The following is a 22339-nucleotide window of genomic DNA, read 5'->3' as shown; positions in this document are numbered from 1 at the left end:
CTTATCTTCTTATATATGAGAATGATTAAATAAACCTACGGAAAGTTCAGGATAGAATAATGATAGTATTGTGACGAGGATAACCTGCTTCTCACCATATAGTTGAGATGATGAGTTGCAGATAGACACAACAAAAAGACTGTCAAATATATAAGCTTTTGGCCAAGAAGCCTATTTGTGACTCAGCATCTCCACTGTATGGTGACTAGCAAACTATCATTTTAATAGTAGAATGAAGGCTTTCATGACTGGGTTTCGTCCAGGACTGCGCTGGACTTCCTCAGAGGCGCTGCTCCGCTGAGTCTTGCTGACTGACTCAGCCGGCAAGACTCAGCAGAGCAGTGCCTCTGAGGAAGTCCAGCGCAGTCCTGGACGAAACGTAAGGAGCAGAAAAGTTCTTGGACCATGACCTCACATCCCGGAAAGTATATTAACAGCCATATCATTTTAATAATTTGTGTAGATGGTTAAATAACACCACAAAAGTCATTCTCTTACTCCTGTCAAACATGAGATTCCTTTATTGTTGCAATAACTTTTTTATTGTTCAGTGCAGAAAATTTAACATTTTTTCAGTCATAGACATGCAACTCATATCACCAACACAAGTTTAGCGCACACCCCAAAGTTATAGAAATGTGCAGTACTGAAAAAAATACTTTGTGTGCATCACAAAAAGTAACCTGCATTCTTTAGCAAAAGGCCATTGATACATATTTACTCAGGTATGTGATAAAAGCTAAAATAATCTTAAGAGGATTATATGACATATAAATATTTCAGCTCAACAGTTCACATTTGTATAGAATTAAACATTTCCAATCTTCAGGATTTTACATTATAAATTGTTTTTGATACACTGATAATACACTGAAACACAGCACTGTATACACAGCTTGTGTAAGTCTGCTTATAGTTGCAGTACTGGATTCATTTTGCAGTCTGTAATCTGTTACTAGCAAAACAATTACCCATATTTAGACATAGCATATCATACATACTGAGCTTCATCATGAATTTAGTAATTTTTGATACGTTTTGCCTCTTTCTGATAAAATCCAGTCAGAAATATCAGACAGTTTGCATGATATCATTGGTCTTTAGGAGAACAGATAAACTACAATGGTGGTTCCAGAGGTAACACAAAGATCATGTATAGTATTCTAATACACAAGAATCAGACATGTTTTGCAAAGAAGTTTTTACATCCCTTGTGTATTTTTGTACAATTGAATAAGTATTCGTATAAGCCTAACAAAATTAGGCAAACAAACTATGTTGACAACAGGTACTTGTTGCATTAGAACATACAACATACATGTAATCAGACAGCTTAGCAAATATTTACTGTCTCACCAAATCTGATTAAAATTACACTTGCACACTTTTTGCCACTTCAGTATTCTGTGATAAAGAAACTGTTTTTTTTTCAGCTGGGGGAGGGGGTGCATATTTACATATCCCCATGTGTCAGTTACTCATCCTTCCAAGTGCTACAAGGTAGCCAGTAAAAATACTGAATAGCAGCATCTTAGTTCACAGAACCTATGTTGCTGGAGTATCCAATATTTCCCAGTCAAAGAAAAAAAAATTAAATACTGTACTCTTCTCAACTACTTTTCATCATTCGTCTTCGAAGGAAAAAATATCCAATGATCCTAAATAATAGAAAGAAGCCAACAAGAGCGGTGGCATCAACCCAGTATTGTACATCAACCATTCCAAGCTCCTGAAGCAACTTTTTTGGTGTTCTAAGGTGACAGTACACATGTTCTGGTGGACAGGGTATTGGCTTGCGATTATTACCAAAGAGTGCACAAACTAGACCTTCAACACCATAACGCAAGAAAGAAATATCTGCCATCCATAACATCCAAGAAGGGATGTCATTCAGTAAGGCCATGAATCCAGAGAACAGTATTAGATATGCTGTGTACACTGATGCAAAAAATGTTCCATTCTGTAAAATAAAAAATAAAAAAATATTAAAGGACTGCAAGAACACAGCACAAATGTTTTACTTTCAATTAATATCATGTATGTTCAAAATCTTATTTTGCGTGTCTTTTGGACAGTGAAAAGAACTACTTACAACAACAACTGGGCAAACAATGCCAATAAAAATTCCAAAACTTTCTGCAACAGCTGCAACCAACATGCAAATGCAGACAAACATCACATAGCGTGAAGGTTCCTGAGGTTGACCAGTTAGGAAATATGAAACTGTTGAATGTGCTGCTGCAAACATCATCTAAATATAAAAACAAAAACAACAAAATGAAATATTTGACACAGGTAGCACACCACATAAATGAATGAAGAAAGTGATTAATTTCAAGTGAGTATCTTATTTCACATCTAGCACACATAAATGAAACAATGGAAATTGAAATCCAGAATTATGCCATGTTTTAATTATGCAAAGCACGTGAAAAGATACCATGAAAATGAGATGTCTCCTCCTAGTTTATGCATTTTGCATACTAGACTCTGGCCCCTACTCTCAACTGTAGGGGAGAACACACCTGGGAATGCAAGATGAATTTTTCATTCTGCAGCAGAGTGTGTGCTGATATGAAGGTGGGAAATGTACTGGTGGAAGTAAACCTGTGAGGATGGGTTGTTGTGAGTCCTGCTTGGGTAGCACACTTGGTAGAGCACTTGCTTGCGAAAGGCAAAGGTCCCACACTTGGCTCTATGGCTGGCAAAGGGTTTTAATCTGCCAAAAAGTTTCAGGAGTACATGATGTTTCCTGGCCAGTGATTTTAAAATCACTCAAAGGATTGTATACTATAAAGTTCAATAAGCAGTTTCCAACATTTTCTACTCTTTTTGTTGCTAAGAGGCATGAAGTTGTGTTTTATGCAGCATTTTTAACAACAGGAAAACCCCTGTTTTACACATTTCGAAGGACTGTCCCGAAAAGTGTAAAATGCTTGAAAGTGTAAAATACAGGTAAACAAAGGAAACACAAAAAGCTGCAGATTTCATGTCCACTGTCCTTTGTTTACAAAGACTGACAACTTCAGTATTTTAACCAATATTGTATTGAAAGTTTTATTTACCATAATTTTATAATGGTTATCATAATGAGTCTCACATTAAGACCAAATATCTTTTTAATGTGGTTTCACAAAAGGCTTTCGCTTCTGTGCTTTATTTACACCATTATGCACGATTGGAACAAATAAGGAAATGTGCATTTGTGTGTGTTAGCACTGAGCCACTGCTTCCATGATCACAAAGGCAATGGCTAAGTGCTGACACAAACAAACATGTGCACAGGTTTTCCTCTTCAATCTCATTATGTCCAGTGGTGTAAATAAAATGTAGAAACAAAAATCTTTCATGAAACTACATTAAAAAGAGATTTGTGTTCCAATGTGAGATTCAGTATTGATAACTGTTATAAAATTATAGTAAACAAAACCTTTAATTCTATATTGGTGAAAACACTAAAGCTGGCAGTCTTTGTAAACAGGACAATGGGCACAAAATCTGCAGCTTGTTGCTGACAGGGAGGTTACTTGGTCCAGGGATGTCCTAGGTGAAAAAGAGGGCCAAAACTAGCATCATGTTACACAGCACCTTGAGGAGGAATGTTTATGTATCACATCATGTTGTACCAACCTAGGACTGCATGCCTGGTAAAGATTAATGTATTTCAAGCAGAAGTAACAACGATTTGTGAAAGCCAATTACAGCTACAAAAGCAGTATTTATTTGTATAAATGACTACGAAATTAAATTAAAGCTATGATAATACAATACAATAAGCAGAAGGAAGGTTGCTATTAGAGTCAGTAGCATCAGATCATGATTATCATTAAGACAGTGATTCAGAATACTTCCCACCCTTCCAAACACTATGAACTTACAATACAGGTGGGTGTGATCCAACATGCTGACAGTGAAATCTTGCTTACTGCACTAATGCTGCATTACATGATCAATTTCTTTGTGTATAGTCTATGTTTTCTGCTTTGTTCTGACTTTGAGCAGGAATATGACGCACATTCTGCTGAAATCTGTATGAAAATCAATGTTACAGATCATGATAATGTCAAAGAAAACTTAAAATGTGTGGAAATGCTGCAACATAGAATTGTTAATAACAGCATAGCTTGGTATTGAGAGAATATGACTTTTGCTGCGACTGACAAAAATGAATGTAAAAAGTGGGAAAATGTGAAACACAGGAATGTAAAAATGGAGTTTTACTGTATTATGGGTTCTACATATTTAAGTGGCATGTAATATATTACATATATGGTGTTTGGAGGATATTGTAAATTCTTCAGTTATGGGGTTTCATGCAGAGTAAAATTCTGTCAGTGTCTGAACAATTTTCTCAAAACTGAAAGTGGAAATTTGTGTTAGCTGACAACATCATCTACTTCAAAATATTTTTAACTTCAATTAATTTCTGATAATACTTCTTCTTAATCTGATTTCATTTGCCAATTATTGGTGTGTAGTAGAGTAATAATGTAAAACATATATTATTAAATACAGCTCTAACAAGATTTTTTTATTACACTACAATAAGATTTGAAGAGAACATTTGTTCCTAGGTACATGATCATGGTGTACCTTAGAATGCTTTTCACTTATGAAAAATCATTATTTTTCTGCAGCAACTTTTGTAATTTCCAAAATAGATTGCAGCACACAAAAAGTGAATGCTATCATTTCAAAATGGAATAAGAAAATATGTTAGAGACTAGAGGTGACAATCTGAAAAGTGTTCCAGAGTGAAACACTCCTCCCTACTAATAGATCTATGTCCGATAATTGGTCAATATATGTTAGAATGGGATAATATTAGTGTGCTGCCCAAACATCGAGTACCATTTTATGTTCACTGAGGACTACAATTTTTATATTGTGGATTGGTAAGGATAAGGATTCACAAAAGGCACACAAAAATTTTTAACAAAAAACACAATGATAAAACTGTAGTCCTTTCTTGAGTCTGCTGCATAACTCAAATCATTAGCCACTGAACTCAATTAATTACTCATAACACAGACATAAAACACAGGGTGAAAAATTGGACCTTAAAAATCAGATCAATTAGACTGACTTTGGCAGCCATTGCCCATTGCCCAGCTTCGCGATCTCAACTGTTGAAAGAATTACAAAAATTTTCATGTACGTCTTTCATAAAACTTTATAGTTATCCACTTCAGCTGTATCTTTCAGTCCATGTAGCTTCCTGCAATGTTGTAATACTTCAATAGGATTCCAGTATTGGAGCCTGCAGCTTTTCTTTTTTACTTTTGAAAATGTTTGTAATTTTCTCACTGATTATCCTGACTTCTTTAACTGTCTTCTTCATTTCTAGCATTAGGTCATTACTTCTGCAAAAGCAGATCAGCTATCCGTAATGATGAGGTATTTCTGTTTGAACTACTTATGGCTCATAGCAACATCTACTAATGTTGATAATGACGTGCATAACTGTGTGACTTAAGAGGAGTCACTCTTGTTTGTGTAGATATTGTTGCTTCACCTAATTCAGTTTTTCAAAATGGTGTCTTATTTTGATTATTATTATTATTATTATTATTATTATCATTATCATTATCATTTTCCCATTTCAATATAGAAGTCTGCCATGTAAGGATGTTTATCTTCATGTTACTTCACAATAAGTTTGCAAGTTATTTCAGGAAGAAACTAGTCTTGCCACTTGGTGATGAATTTACGTGCACCACTTTGAAGTCATCTGCCATTACACTGGTGATTTGAAAGTCCTCTTCCTTAGTTATGAGTGGTCATCTGCAGAATTCTGTGGGCAAAGAACAATGTGGCTCTGGACAAGAACCGCTCTTTCACTTAGTGTTAGTGTTGTTCTGGACCAAATAGTTTCCTTGTTAGTGAAATACACCTAGCCCAGAGACTAGAAACACTTATCTTACAGAAGATAGGAATACTCTTATTAATACTTTACTACTTGTTTAATTATCCAAAAGAGAATTAATATCTGCAGTTTCTCTCACCTGTGTAGGCAGAGTGGCAACCATTGAGGTGATGTAGTAGGTTCGAAGATTGTACCAATTATTGAACCACTCCTTTTTCATAACAGCCATTTCTGAGGGATCTGACAAGAGGAAGACTAGATTATTAACAGTGTAAAAGAATGAACAATTATTTGAAGATCATTAGTTCATTAAATAGATAAGTTTTCAACTTCACCTAATATTGTGAAATTCATAAGCAATAAATATTACAAGCTAAAAAGCCATGATAGAGATTACTGATGTCACTATATTGCTGTCGGGAAGAAAGCAGTTTAAGTGTCATAACATATTTGACAATAAAAAATTTGACTGGCATGCAGGATTTACCACTATTTTAATTTCTGCAATTTGTAGAATCAATCACCTATTCAACTTAAATTATCAAATGAATATATTACAAAATATTTTCACACATGAACTGAAATGAAAAATATCATGAAAATTCTGAGACGAGCATCAGATAAATTTGGGCTAAAAGCAAATACTTCAGAAACAGAGTACATGATGACAGGGAGACAAGAACAGGGAATGGAACTTCTAGAAGTAGACAGCAACAAATGTAAGTGGGTCATGGAATTCAGAGACCTGGAAACCATACTCACAAAAACCTCAGCAAGAGAAACAGATTCTACAGGTCAGAAAGATGCATCTATATCTTCAGAAAATTAATTAGACCTTGGAGCATGTCAAGAGAGCTTATCTTAAGATTCAACAAGACTCTAAAACTTCCTTTTGATCTTTAAGAATGTCAGGCTTGGAGCACAAGAAACTGAAAACTGAAACAACTTTTTATTTTAACAGAAAGGTCCTCTGAATAGCTTATAGGCCAACTGACATAATCTAGAGAGTGAGAGTTCTTCAAAATGAAGAACAAGAGGATCTGCACAAGAATCCAAATATTGTAATGTAGCTTAAGTGAATGTTTCTATAATGGGCTGGGGAGTTTGCTAGAATGAAAAATTAACAACTGGCAAAGACTTATGGATGTGATGCCTGATGGCAGAATACTTGTGTGAAGACCAAGGAACAGAACAATAAATAGCATGAAAGAATATTTATACATGTTTGAAGAGAGGGAGAATTAAAGGATCAGAATAGAAGCCAGAATGGAGAGAAAACCCTAAGGTGTGTTGTAGTCCCCAACACTTGAACACTAAAAAAAAAAAAGAATAAAAGGAAGATGAAGAAGAAGAAGAAGAAGAAGAAGAAGAAGAAATTATGATTATGACACGGGCGATTAATCTTCTGGTCCATCTAACTTGGTAAGTCAAGAATGTAATGAAGGTGAAATGATGAAAGAAATGAACTGAGGCTAACAAACACAGAGAAAATGCATTCTGAGTGTTTGTAATTCCTCTGTTGAAATGAATATGTATAGTGACAAAATTAAAAGACTGAAGGAAACTTTAGAAGAAATAACAAAAACGACATATGAAGCAAATGTCTGCAGCCAATGAAAGCAGCACAAATGAAGGAAAAAAGAAAGTGAATGAAGAGGAGACTTAAAGTATGCTTTAGTGAATGCTTCTGAGGTATAGCAAGTAATATGCATATGAGTTGAACTGAGTTTTCAGATTTTTAATCATGCAGAGCAAAATAGCTTCTCAAAGATTCAATTTCTCATTTGAGCCAAATGCTTATGCAGGAAAATTTAAAACAACTGTTGAAGCTGGAATACCTCTTGAGAGATTCCACACTTGTTGAATGAAATGAGCTAGCTTATAGTAGAGGAAGTGGTGGTAATATGGAACACTTTTTTGTTTAATGCAAAATACTGAATTTAGAATGTGGCTATTTTGTCAAAAATGTCACCTGTGTTAGTTTATATATCTATTACAAAGGATGAATAATAATTTTGATGAAAAATGAACATAATAATTACATTAATATAATAGAGGGAAACATTCCACATGGGAAAAATATATCTAAAAACAAAGATGATGTAACTTACCAAATGAAAGTGCTGGCATGTTGATAGACACACAAACAAACACAAACATACACACAAAATTCAAGCTTTTGCAATGAACGGTTGCTTCATCAGGAAAGAGGGAAAGAGAGGGAAAGACGAAAGGATGTGGGTTTTAAGGGAGAGGGTAAGGAGTCATTCCAATCCCGGGAGCAGAAAGACTTACCTTAGGGGGAAAAAAGGACAGGTATACACTCGCACACACACACATATCCATCCATCCGCACGTACACAGACACAAGCAACATATGTCTACTTGTGTCTATGTACGTGTGAATGGATATGTGTGTGTGTGTGTGCACGCATGAATGTATACCTGTCCTTATTTCCCCCTAAGGTAATACTTTCCGCTCTCGGGATTGGAATGACTCCTTACCCCCTCCCTCAAAACCCACATCCTTTCGTCTTTCCCTCTCCTTCCCTCTTTCCTGATGAAGCAACCGTTGGTTGCGAAAGCTTGAATTTTGTGTGTATGTTTGTGTTTGTTTGTGTGTCTATCAACATGCCAGTGCTTTCATTTGGTAAGTTACATCATCTTTGGTTTTAGATATAATAATTACATAAGATTTTTTTCTTGTTGTAAATTATGAGTGAGCATTTTGAAGTGGGGTGGTAATATGAAACAGATTTAAAATATACATTCCCAGTTTAGATTTTTATTAATGAAATTATAAAATTGTATTTTGGCCTCACATGGAAAAAATCACAAATTACAATGTAAATCTGTAGTAAAATAGTTTTTATGAGCTATAGATAACAATTCTGGTTCACAATTTAAAGTTCTTCATGAACAAAAGTTGCAAATGAACACTGAGTATCACACCCATGCACAACATATGAGACCATTCCTGACACATGACACATTGAACCCAAAGTTCTCCAGAATTTGACTATTTAAATGCCTCACTGCAAAACAAACAGTCTGGATCATTGTTTTCAGAAACATCTTTCCCAAGAGATTCTATCAGGTTTGAACTACCAGAAGATAGTTCTATTTCCTCTTCCTTGCAACAACTTTCATCCTTACTTCTTTTTGTAGTTGAGAACAGTGTTCGTTTCCCAGTGTCAACAGTCTTCACTCTTGTATGTCTGTCTGACATTTTGGCAGTTCCTGGTTGATTTATAGGGCTATAAAAGAAAGATACCAGAATTGATGCCTTTTTGTTCTGTAGATTCAGTTCAGTATTTTGTTTTTTGTTCATGAAACACTTCAAAGTGTTTTTATAGGGCGAACCGGTTTGGACAGTAGGTGAAAGTGCTTTCTGACCTCTGTTTGATATCTTCTTTTTTGAACTTGGGACTGGAGAGATGTGTTGTGGCTTTACATAGCCCACAGATGTTGATGGACCCACTGTCTGCTCTTCCCTTCACCCCCCATCACCTTGCTTTGAATCACCTCCAACATCTCCATTGTCACAAAGTGCTTCACCACTGTCAGAAACCTTTTATGCTTCATGTTCACCTGCAATGAAATCTGCTTCTGTAAAAATACATCTGTTTAGTGGATAAATGTTGGTACATTTGAATCCATTGACTGCTACTGCACTACTTTGGACTCTGTGGTACACTTTTCCAAACTTCTCTGCAATATCGTAGGTGTCCATACTGCCTGTTCTTAGTGCCTGCCTAATCTCTTCACTGTAGTAGGTTTTTAGGGGGCCCATGAAAGTACTATCAAGGAGCTGTAGTCTATGTGTAGTATGAGGTGGCAAGCAGAGAATGGTCACATGATTATCTTTTGCTTTTATTATGACATCTATATTCCTAGTGTGAGAATAATGTCCATCCAGTATGAGCAAGACTGGGGATTCAGCTGTAGGTTTCGTATGTTCAAAGAATTGGGTAAACCATTCAGTGAGTAGATACGACTGTACCCAGCCTGACGGATGACATTTTCCAATAGCTCCAGGAGGTGCACCTTTCATTAATCTGTTTGTCCAATTGGTGCCTGGAAAAATCATCATTGGAGGCACAAAGATGCCACCTGCACTCATGCATGCAATGATCATCACCAGACTTCCCCTCTCTGCAGCAATGAGGGCTCCTGTCTGTTTTCTTCCCTTCATGTTAATTACACGTGGAATTTTTGTTTGGACTACACTAAGATCAGACTCATCAACAATGAAGATCTGGTCAGGAGGATAGCAATGTTTAGTGTATTCGGTTTCCAGAATATCAAAAAATTTCATGACACTCTCTTAGTTAAGGCCAGTGGCTCGAGCAAATGATGTTCCTTCAGGCTTTTGTACTGAATGCTGATTCTTGTGCCTGTTCATGAAGTAATCGAACCATGCCCTTCCAGCCATATCATCAGTGAAAGGATTCCTGACTCCATTTCTTACTGCCAGCTGATAAGCCATTCGCCTCACATTATTACGAGTGAGTCCAAAAAATTTCTTTTCCATCAATAGGCAATACTCAACAAGCTTCTTTTCAATTTCTTGGGAAGAATAGGTTTTCTACCTAATTTTTCATGTGTTAAAGTATTTGAATCTATATCCTTTCTAGCCACCTTTCTAAACAGAGTAGCTTTTGGTATACTGAAACATCTTGCTGCTTCATTTAGAGTTTTAGTTTCATCCCTAACAGCCATTATTGCTTGAACCACATCTTCAGTGTGTGATTTCTGTCAAATTCCCATTTTTTCAGGACATAACCTGCTTCTTGGCATGGTGACACCTACAAAACATAAAAGGTCTTGTAATATGGAACAGCCTGTTTCATATTTCCACCCAAATTGATTTTCAAAACTAACCAAACAGACTACACTTTTGGTTAACAATTTCAAGTAACTACAATTATCATTTGTAGGCTTAATTCCATTACTAAATCATAATGTAGAAACAGTATGCTAACTTCTAAATAAAGGTAGCAGGAAAAATATTTGAATCTCATATTGCAAAAACTTTTGGAGGTTGGAAAACAATGTGTGTCTACTCATGGCTACAGACAATGAGATACTGACCTCTGCTGCCTCTAGTGGCAGAAACAGAACATTGTGCTTGTGATAACTGAAACTGACACCAAATGACATTACTAATCTTCAAATGCTACGGTGTTTCATATTACAACCCTGTTTCACATTACCACCACTTCCCCTAAGGCATATTGCCAGATTCAGCAAATAGGAGACAGAAGGTACTAATGATTTTGCAGTGAAAAACAGAATAGTATTAAGAAGCATTATTTTTCCTTTCTTTTTGAAGTAGAATTTTTTTTTAAGTTTTGTACATTCTACCGTTTTTACAATTTATGGATTAAAATCTTATTTCTTTGAGCCATACCTTAATTGTAAACATAAGATTCCAGTTTTGCAGTAATTGTGTGTGCACCTCTTTGAAAATTCATTTTATTTTTAACAGAATTCAATCAGTATACATGAAAAATTAAAAATTTAAACAAGTTTACATATGCTATACTGTTAATTATTGCTTATTCCATACATTTGTCAAATATCAGAATCTGATACTACAGAACAGTTGTTGGAAAGTAATGAACCACGTTTTTTCCTTTCTTTTTTTCGTTTTCTTTTTTAAAAAAATCTCATAAAATATTGCAATAATGTGGGAAATGTGAATCTAGAACTATGTTCTTATCTTACTGTATTCTTTTTAGACATATCAACAAGTTCCATCAACAGATGACAGCATAGTAGCATTTATAAAAATGCTAACATTGATATGCATATTAGAGAACAGGCTGTTGCATAAGTTTTGAATGCTGCATGTGAAACTCAGAATAATCTTTTGTGGGGAATGCTACATTTGACATCAGCTAAGAAGATGAAGTATTTGTCAGTTAATAGAAGCTGCAGGACATATACAACTGCCTGGTCAAAAGTGGGGGAGACTGTGTGCCTCACTAGTGACTTCACCAAACGTCTAACACACTGGTAACACAATTTGCGCCATTCACTTGTTAACAGGTGATGAATTGCATTGGAAATTTTCTATTGCTAAATGCAGAATACCATACTGTTATTGATAAATTAAGTCATTCAAGAGTTTGTGAACCTTGGGTACATGAATAATGATTAACCAGTAGTGAGTGGAAAGCAGTAGCATCAGCTTGGTGAACCCATTCAAATGGGAGAAGTCTGAAGCAAGCACTGTGACTTACGTATGAGACATAGCATCACTTCTTTGGATTTGAGAAGTAAAGGTGGTCACTGGCATTCCGTTAAATTGCCAAAGAAATAAAGAAACAAGTTAGAATTGTCACTATATTTCTAATAGTCCCATCATCAACTTTCCATTAAATTGGAATTTTACTTATTTATTATTGTTCAGAACTCTGCAAACCACTGAGATGATGATGGCAAAAAGCTTTGGTAATGAGATAAAAAAAAACTGCTGAGTTTTAGACAGGAGGAGAAATTAATCAGTTTGGTTCAGTATCTCAGTAACCTGAGAAAACATTATGCTCATTTACATAGAGTTCACTCTTCACAACATTTACTGATTTTTCCATGGTAATGCAAGAGCACATATATTTATGCAGACTAGAGTTGAGACTGTACAGTTATAGTGGAGACTCTTTCCTCACCTTCCATACAGCCGAGACATAGTATCATCACACTACCATCTGTCTGAGTCACTAAACAATACAGTTTGGTTGCCACAATGAGTAATTAGAGAATCTCTGAAATTTTATGTTCCAGTTTCTGAGTAATAAGTTCTAGGACACCAGTTTCTGAACAAATTGAAAATAATTTCAATAAACAAGAGAAACATCTAAGGTATATTTTACTACAAGTCATGGAACAAATATTTAGCTAGAAAATAATAAATACTGGTTTCATGCTTTCTGAAGATAATGTAAGAATGATTGGGCTTATACTTACACCTCAAAACAGCTGGCATAACAGCTGTATAAGCTAGGTATAGATTGGTACAGAATAGAAAGCTGACATTGTTGAATGTTTTTGAAGCATCATTTCCAGCTCCAGTAAAATTAAGCCCAAACACAACTCCAACAAGAACATGAAGCACCAATTTGAGATGTGTGACAGTCTGTCGGAAAACAAATATTGCAAGTATTTAAAACTCAATGAAAGTGCTTACATTGTCAACACATTTTAATAACCACAAGTTATTAATAGCTTAAAACACTGACACAGAAAATTGATTTTGCAGGATTATTAAGGAAACATGCTATTTTATTTTATTTTTTTCGTAGTTCATAAACATGCTGCATCACACATATTGAAATGAGTCTGACTTACCCAGTCTCTGTAGAGCTGCACGTAAAACCTTTGCAATAGAGTCCAGAATCTTGTAAACTCTGAAGGCTTAGCTACAAGAACTAGAGTTTTGTGTGGTACAGTGCCATCTTTCCTAGTCTCTACCACAATTGCATTACCTAGAATCAGATGAATTACAGTACTTAAAAGGTGTAGCTATCAGACCTTAAAGACTCATGCAGTTCAGGGATAAGAATACTCCAAGTTTAGCTGATACATTAGAAAATATGTTAATCAGTTTTCTTGAATTTTTGGCTTCCACTTACTGCAATATGTTGAGATGATATGTACTACAAAGTATTGGTAGTGCACAGAAATATGTAAGCATTATGCTTTATCAAGGCTCATGAACTTAAATTTATGTAATATGACTCTTTACAAATCCTTCAGTATAAGACATGGTATCACAAGATCCATCAGATGCTCTTAACCAGTCTAACATATGCCTCAGGAATCAAAAGATCAGGTACAGCAATAGAGTGTTGAGATTTTATTTCTGGATGGAACAGCAAAAGGAGTGACTAATGATATTCCTATCTTTGCCACATAGTTATTTGTGGAATGTCCAACATCCTTTTGTACATCAGCATTGTTGGTCAGCCAGGGAGTGCATTCCCCTGCCTGTTTCAAAATGATTTAGAATACATAAGACTAATTGATACACACTCTCTTTAAAAGGAACAGTATCTCATGTTTGACAATGAAAAATATAACAATGTTACGAAAAGGAAAGTTGCTACTCACCATATAGCACAGATGCTGAGTCGCTGTTAGGCATCCATGACTCTGCACCTCACTATATGGTGAGTAGCAACTTTCCTTTTCACAGTATTGTTACTATCACAAATATGTGATAGTAACAATATGCCTGGGCTCCTGAACAAAGTATAAGGGAGGATATTTTAATGTGTTAGAAATCACTGACAATGTTTATTAGTATGTCCACAGACAATGTTACAGTCACACATTTGAGTCCCCCTTTCTTAAGAGCATGCTATATATATATATATATATATATATATATATATATATATATATATATATATATATATATATATATATATATATAAACAAAGATGAGGTGACTTACCGAACAAAAGCGCTGGCAGGTCGATCGATAGACACACAAACAAACACAAACATACACACAAAATTCAAGCTTTCGCAACAAACTGTTGCCTCATCAGGAAAGAGGGACGGAGAGGGGAAGACAAAAGGAAGTGGGTTTTAAGGGAGAGGGTAAGGAGTCATTCCAATCCCGGGAGCGGAAAGACTTACCTTAGCGGGAAAAAAGGACAGGTATACACTCGCCACACGCACATATCCATCCACACATACAGACACAAGCAAACATGTATGTGTGGATGGATATGTGCGAGTGTATACCTGTCCTTTTTTCCCCCTAAGGTAAGTCTTTCCGCTCCCGGGATTGGAATGACTCCTTACCCTCTCCCTTAAAACCCACTTCCTTTCGTCTTCCCCTCTCCTTCCCTCTTTCCTGATGAGGCAACAGTTTGTTGCGAAAGCTTGAATTTTGTGTGTATGTTTGTGTTTGTTTGTGTGTCTATCGACCTGCCAGCGCTTTTGTTCGGTAAGTCACCTCATCTTTGTTTTTATATATAATTTTTTTTATATATAATTTTTCCCACGTGGAATGTTTCCTTCCATTATATATATATATATATATATATATATATATATATATATATATATATATATATATATATATATATATATATATATATATATATATAAAAAAACAAAGATGATGTGACTTACCAAATGAAAGTGCTGGCAGGTCGACAGACACACAAACGAACAGAAACAAACACACAAAATTCAAGCTTTCGCAACAAACTGTTGCCTCATCAGGAAAGAGGGAAGGAGAGGGAAAGACAAAAGGATGTGGGTTTTAAGGGAGAGGGTAAGGAGTCATTCCAATCCCGGGAGCAGAATGACTTACCTCCTTAGGGGGAAAAAAGGACGGGTATACACTCGCACACACACACATATCCATCCACACATATACAGACACAAGCAGACATATTTAAAGACAAAGAGTTTGGGCAGAGATGTCAGTCGAGGCAGAAGTGCAGAGGCAAAGATGATGTTGAATGACAGGTGTGGTATGAGTGGCGGCAACTTGAAATTAGCGGAGATTGAGGCCTGGTGGATAACGGGAAGAGAGGATATATTGAAGAGCAAGTTCCCACCTCCGGAGTTCGGATAGGTTGGTGTTAGTGGGAAGTATCCAGATAACCCGAACAGTGTAACACTGCGCCAAGATGTGCTGGCCGTGCACCGAGGCATGTTTAGCTACAGGGTGATCCTCATTACCAACAAACACTGTCTGCCTGTGTCCATTCATACGAATGGACAGTTTGTTGCTGGTCATTCCCACGTAGAATGCATCACAGTGTAGGCAGGTCAGTTGGTAGATCACATGGGTGCTTTCACACGTGGCTCTGCCTTTGATCGTGTACACCTTCCGGGTTACTGGACTGGAGTAGGTGGTGGTGGGAGGGTGCATGGGACAGGTTTTACACTGGGGGCGGTTACAAGGGTAGGAGCCAGAGGGTAGGGAAGGTGGTTTCGGGATTTCATAGGGATGAACTATGAGGTTACGAAGGTTAGGTGGACAGCGGAAAGACACTCTTGTTGGAGTGGGGAGGATTTCATGAACGATGGATCTCATTTCAGGGCAGGATTTGAGGAAGTCGTATCACTGCTGGAGAGCCACATTCAGAATCTGATCCAGTCTCGGAAAGTATCCTGTCACAAGTGGGACACTTTTGTGGTTCTTCTGTGGGAGGTTCTGAGTTTGAGAGGATGAGGAAGTGGCTCTGGTTATTTGCTTCTGTACCAGGTCAGGAGGGTAGTTGCGGGATGCGAAAGCTGTTGTCAGGTTGTTGGTGTAATGCTTCAGGGATTCTGGACTGGAGCAGATTCGTTTGCCACGAAGACCCAGGCTGTAGGGAAGGGACCGTTTGATGTGGAATGGGTGGCAGCTGTCGTATTGGAGTAGGACCAGGTGAATCTGATGGAACCAAAGGAGTTGAGGTTGGAGAGGAAATTCTGGAGTTCTTCTTCACTGTGAGTCCAGATCATGAGGATGTCATCAATAAATCTGTACCAAACTTTGGATTGGCAGGCCTGGGTGACCAAGAAGGCTTCCTCTAAGCGACCCGTGAATAGGTTGGCGTACGAAGGGCCCATCCTGGTACCCATGGCTGTTCTCTTTAATTGTTGGTATGTCTGGTCTTCAAAAGTGAAGAAGTTGTGGGTCAGGATGAAGCTGGCTATGGTAATGAGGAAAGAGGTTTTAGGTAGGGTGGCAGGTGATCGGCGTGAAAGGAAGTGCTCCATCGCAGCGAGGCCCTGGACGTGTGGGATATTTGTGTATAAGGAAGTGGCATCAATGGTTACAAGGATGGTTTCTGGGGGTAACGGATTGGGTAAGGATTCCAGGCGTTCGAGAAAGTGGTTGGTGTCTTTGATGAAGGATGGGAGACTGCATGTAATGGGTTGAAGGTGTTGATCTACGTAGGCAGAGATACGTTCCGTGGGGGCTTGGTGACCAGCTACAAGGGGCGGCCGGGATGATTGGGTTTGTGAATTTTAGGAAGAAGGTAGAAGGTAGGGGTGCGGGGTGTTGGTGGGGTCAGGAGGTTGATGGAGTCAGGTGAAAGGTTTTGTAGGGGGCCTAAGGTTCTGAGGATTCCTTGAAGCTCCGCCTGGACATCAGGAATGGGATTACCTTGGCAAACTTTGTATGTGGTGTTGTCTGAAAGCTGACGCAGTCCCTCAGCCACATACTCCCGACAATCAAGTACCACGGTCATGGAACCCTTGTCCGCCGGAAGAATGACGATGGACCGGTCAGCCTTCAGATCACGGATAGCCTGGGCTTCAGCAGAGGTGATGTTGGGAGTAGGATTAAGGTTTTTTAAGAAGGACTGAGAGGCAAGGCTGGAAGTCAGAAATTCCTGGAAGGTTTGGTGAGGGTGATTTTGAGGAAGAGGAGGTGGGTCCCGCTGCGACAGAGGATGGAACTGTTCCAGGCAGGGTTCAATTTGGATAGTGTCTTGGGGAGTTGGATCATTAGGGGTAGGATTAGGATCATTTTTCTTCGTGGCAAAGTGATCCTGCCCTGAAATGAGATCCATCCTTCATGAAATCCTCCCCACTCCACCAAGAGTGTCTTTCCGCCGTCCACCTAACCTTCGTAACCTCTTAGTTCATCCCTATGAAATCCCCAAACCACCTTCCCTACCCTCTGGCTCCTACCCTGGTAACCGCCCCCGGTGTAAAACCTGTCCCATGCACCCTCCCACCACCACCTACTCCAGTCCAGTAACCCAGAAGGTGTGCACGATCAAAGGCAGAGCCACGTGTGAAAGCACCCACGTGATCTACCAACTGACCTGCCTACACTGTGATGCATTCTATGTGGGAATGACCAGCAACAAACTGTCCATTCACATGAATGGACACAGGCAGACAGTGTTTGTTGGTAATGAGGATCACCCTGTGGCTAAACATGCCTTGGTGCACGGCCAGCACATCTTGGCGCAGCATTACACCGTTCGGGATATCTGGATACTTTCCACTAACACCAACCTATCCGAACTCCGGAGGTGGGAACTTGCTCTTCAATATATCCTCTCTTCCCGTTATCCACCAGGCCTCAATCTCCACTAATTTCAAGTTGCCGCCACTCATACCTCACCTGTCATTCAACATCATCTTTGCCTCTGCACTTCTGCCTCGACTGACATCTCTGCCCAAACTCTTTGTCTTTAAATATGTCTGCTTGTGTCTGTATATGTGTGGATGGATATGTGTGTGTGTGTGCGAGTGTATACCCGTCCTTTTTTCCCCCTAAGGTAAGTCATTCTGCTCCCGGGATTGGAATGACTCCTTACCCTCTCCCTTAAAACCCATATCCTTTCGTCTTTCCCTCTCCTTCCCTCTTTCCTGATGAGGCAACAGTTTGTTGCGAAAGCTTGAATTTTGTGAGTTTGTTTCTGTTCGTTTGTGTGTCTGTCGACCTGCCAGCACTTTCATTTGGTAAGTCACATCATCTTTGTTTTTAGATATATTTTTCCTACGTGGAATGTTTCCCTCTATTATAACCATATATATATACACACACATTCATGGGTCGCTTAGAGGAAGCCTTATTGGTTACCCAGGCCTGCCAACCCAAAGTTTGGTACAGATTTATTGATGATATCTTCATGATCTGGACTCACAGTGAAGAAGAACTCCAGAATTTCCTCTCCAACCTCAACTCCTTTGGTTCCATCAGATTCACCTGGTCCTACTCCAAATCCCATGCCACTTTCCTTGACGTTGACCTCCATCTGTCCAATGGCCAGCTTCACACGTCCGTCCACATCAAACCCACCAACAAGCAACAGTACCTCCATTATGACAGCTGCCACCCATTCCACATCAAACGGTCCCTTCCCTACAGCCTAGGTCTCCATGGCAAGGAATCTGCTCCAGTTCGGAATCCCTAAACCATTACACCAACAACCTGAAAACAGCTTTCACATCCCACAACTACCCTCCCGACCTGGTACAGAAGCAAATGACCAGAGCCACTTCCTTGTCCCCTCAAACCCAGAACCTCCCACAGAAGAACCACAAAAGTGCCCCACTTGTGACAGGATACTTTCCGGGACTGGATCAGACTCTGAATGTGGCTCTCCAGCAGGGATACGACTTCCTCAAATCCTGCCCTGAAATGAGATCCATCCTTCATGAAATTCTCCCCACTCGACCAAGAGTGTCTTTTCACCGTCCACCTAACCTCCGTAACCTCTTAGTTCATCCCTATGAAATCCCCAAACCACCTTCCTTACCCTCTTGCTCCTACCCTTGTAACCGCCCCCAGTGTAAAACCTGTTCAATGCACCCTCCCACCACCACCTACTCCAGTCCTGTAACCCGGAAGGTGTATACGATCAAAGGCAGAGCCATGTGTGAAAGCACCCACGTGATTTACCAACTGACCTGCCTACACTGTGAAGCTTTCTATGTGAAAATGACCAGCAACAAACTGTCCATTCGCATGAATGGACACAGGCAGACAGTGTTTGTTGGTAATGAGGATCACCCTGTGGCTAAACATGCCTTGGTGCACGGCCAGCACATCTTGGCACAGTGTTACACCGTCCGGGTCATCTGGATACTTCCCACTAACACCAACCTGTCAGAACTCCGGAGATGGGAACTTGCCCTTCAGTATATCCTCTGTTCTCGTTATCCACCAGGCCTCAACCTCCGCTAATTTCAAGTTGCCGCCACTCATACCTCACCTGTCTTTCAACAACATCTTTGCCTCTGTACTTCCGCCTCGACTGACATCTCTGCCCAAACTCTTTGCCTTTACAAATGTCTGCTTGTGCCTGTGTATGTGCAGATGGATATGTGTGTGTGTGCGAGTGTATACCTGTCCTTTTTTCCCCCTAAGGTAAGTCTTTCCGCTCCCGGGATAGGAATGACGCCTTACGCTCTCCCTTAAAACCCACATCCTTTCGTCTTTCCCTCTCCTTCCCTCTTTCCTGACGAAGCAACCATTGGTTGCGAAAGCAGAATTGTGTGTGTATGTATGTGTTTGTTTGTGTTTCTATCAACCTGCCAGCGCTTTCGTATGGTAAGTCACATCATCTTTGTGTGTGTGTGTGTCTATATATATATATATATATATATATATATATATATATATATATATATATATATATATATATATATATATATATAATAGAAGGAAACATTCCATGTGGTCTTTAAATATGTCTGCTTGTGTCTGTATGTGTGGATGGATATGTGCGTGTGTGCGAGTGTATACCTGTCCTTTTTTCCCCCTAAGGTAAGTCTTTCCGCTCCCGGGATTGGAATGACTCCTTACCCTCTCCCTTAAAACCCACTTCCTTTCGTCTTCCCCTCTCCTTCCCTCTTTCCTGATGAGGCAACAGTTTGTTGCGAAAGCTTGAATTTTGTGTGTATGTTTGTGTGTCTATCGACCTGCCAGCGCTTTCGTTCGGTAAGTCACCTCATCTTATATATATATATATATATATATATATATATATATATATATATATACCCTAGCCGAGCCTCAGGTACAGGGCGGGTCGCAGGTGGCGGATAGCGAACGATCCATCAGATATGGTGGACAGCTGCGAATAAGGGGAAACCCAAATAAGCAGTCCCGGACCGAGGCGGCAGCATCACAAGGGTGTGGGAGGGTGACTTTTGGCAAGGGTCACACTCATTCAAAAACCACAGAACCCGAAGATGTTGCTGTGTCATGGCGAGTAAGTGCCGCCATTACAATAAGCACTGTCAACACCCAAATCCAGGACGCGTCTGAAGTGGGAACCATCGGCATCCTGGTCAGCGTCTGTTCACACAATGTGCGGCTGGTCATAATGCACCAGGAACTAACAATCCCTGGTTCTAAACACCCAGTGGAAACACTGGACCAACTTGATTACAAGCAAGTATGACTCGTGCAAGTAATAACAACATTACCCCAGGTGGTAACCAATCCACCCATCAACAGATGGCAACCAGGAATTCGGATTCTGGGGATCCTGGACTTATACGATTACATCAGAGAAAGTCTACATCTACATCTATACTCTGCGAGCCACCTTACGGTATGTGGCGGAGGGTACTTATTGTACCACTATCTGATCCCCCCTTCCCTGTTCCATTCACGAATTGTGCGTGGGAAGAACGACTGCTTGTAAGACTCCGTATTTGCTCTAATTTCTCGGATCTTTTCGTTGTGATCATTACGCGAGATATATGTGGGCGGTAGTAATATGTTGCCCATCTCTTCCCGGAATGTGCTCTTTCGTAATTTCGATAATAAACCTCTCCGTATTGCGTAACACCTTTCTTGAAGTGTCCGCCACTGGAACTTGTTCAGCATCTCCGTAACGCTCTCGCGCTGACTAAATGTCCCCATGACGAATCGCGCTGCTTTTCGCTGGATCATGTCTATCTCTTCTATTAATCCAACCTGGTAAGGGTCCCATACTGATGAGCAATACTCAAGAATCGGACGAACAAGCGTTTTGTAAGCTACTTCTTTCGTCGATGAGTCACATTTTCTTAGAATTCTTCCAATGAATCTCAACCTGGCGCCTGCTTTTCCCACTATTTGTTTTATGTGATCATTCCACTTCAGATCGCTCCGGATAGTAACTCCTAAGTATTTTACGGTCGTTACCGCTTCCAATGATTTACCACCTATGGCATAATCATACTGGAATGGATTTCTGCCCCTATGTATGTGCATTATATTACATTTATCTACGTTTAGGGGAAGCTGCCAGCTGTCGCACCATGCATTAATTCTCTGCAGGTCCTCCTGGAGTACGTACGAGTCTTCTGATGTTGCTACTTTCTTGTAGACAACCGTGTCATCTGCAAATAGCCTCACGGAGCTACCGATGTTGTCAACTAAGTCATTTATGTATATTGTAAACAATAAAGGTCCTATCACGCTTCCCTGTGGTACTCCCGAAATTACCTCTACATCTGCAGATTTTGAACCGTTAAGAATGACATGTTGTGTTCTTTCTTCTAGGAAATCCTGAATCCAATCACAAACCTGGTCCGATATTCCGTAAGCTCGTATTTTTTTCACTAAACGTAAGTGCGGAACCGTATCAAATGCCTTCCTGAAGTCCAGGAATACGGCATCAATCTGCTCGCCAGTGTCTACGGCACTGTGAATTTCTTGGGCAAATAGGGCGAGCTGAGTTTCACATGATCTCTGTTTGCGGAATCCATGTTGGTTATGATGAAGGAGATTTGTATTATCTAAGAACGTCATAATACGAGAACACAAAACATGTTCCATTATTCTACAACAGATTGACGTAAGCGAAATAGGCCTATAATTATTCACATCTGATTTATGACCCTTCTTGAAAATGGGAACGACCTGCGCTTTCTTCCAGTCGCTAGGTACTTTACGTTCTTCCAGCGATCTATGATAAATTGCTGATAGAAAGGGGGCAAGTTCTTTAGCATAATCACTGTAGAATCTTAAGGGTATCTCGTCTGGTCCGGATG

At 39.2% G+C, this 22339-nt stretch overlaps 1 protein-coding gene across 1 annotated transcript in view; it reads right to left on the bottom strand.

Annotated features, from left to right (window-relative positions):
- Window positions 1-519: 519 nt before the first annotated feature.
- Window positions 520-22339, bottom strand: part of LOC124802574 (ATP-binding cassette sub-family G member 1) — a 468992-nt gene continuing 447172 nt past the window's right edge. Inside the window, exons 7-11 of the mRNA XM_047263446.1 lie at window positions 13220-13356; window positions 12839-13007; window positions 6006-6106; window positions 2093-2251; window positions 520-1960 (exon numbers count right to left, since the gene is read on the bottom strand). Coding sequence (XP_047119402.1) covers window positions 1610-1960; window positions 2093-2251; window positions 6006-6106; window positions 12839-13007; window positions 13220-13356 — 917 coding nt within the window. The 3' untranslated portion in view covers window positions 520-1609. The remainder of the gene's footprint in view (window positions 1961-2092; window positions 2252-6005; window positions 6107-12838; window positions 13008-13219; window positions 13357-22339) is intronic.

The sequence above is a fragment of the Schistocerca piceifrons genome, chromosome 6, assembly GCF_021461385.2.
Source record: "Schistocerca piceifrons isolate TAMUIC-IGC-003096 chromosome 6, iqSchPice1.1, whole genome shotgun sequence".
Taxonomy (NCBI): domain Eukaryota; kingdom Metazoa; phylum Arthropoda; class Insecta; order Orthoptera; family Acrididae; genus Schistocerca; species Schistocerca piceifrons.
The sequence above is the reverse complement of the archived record's forward strand: the minus strand, read 5'-3'. Positions and strand labels throughout refer to the sequence as shown.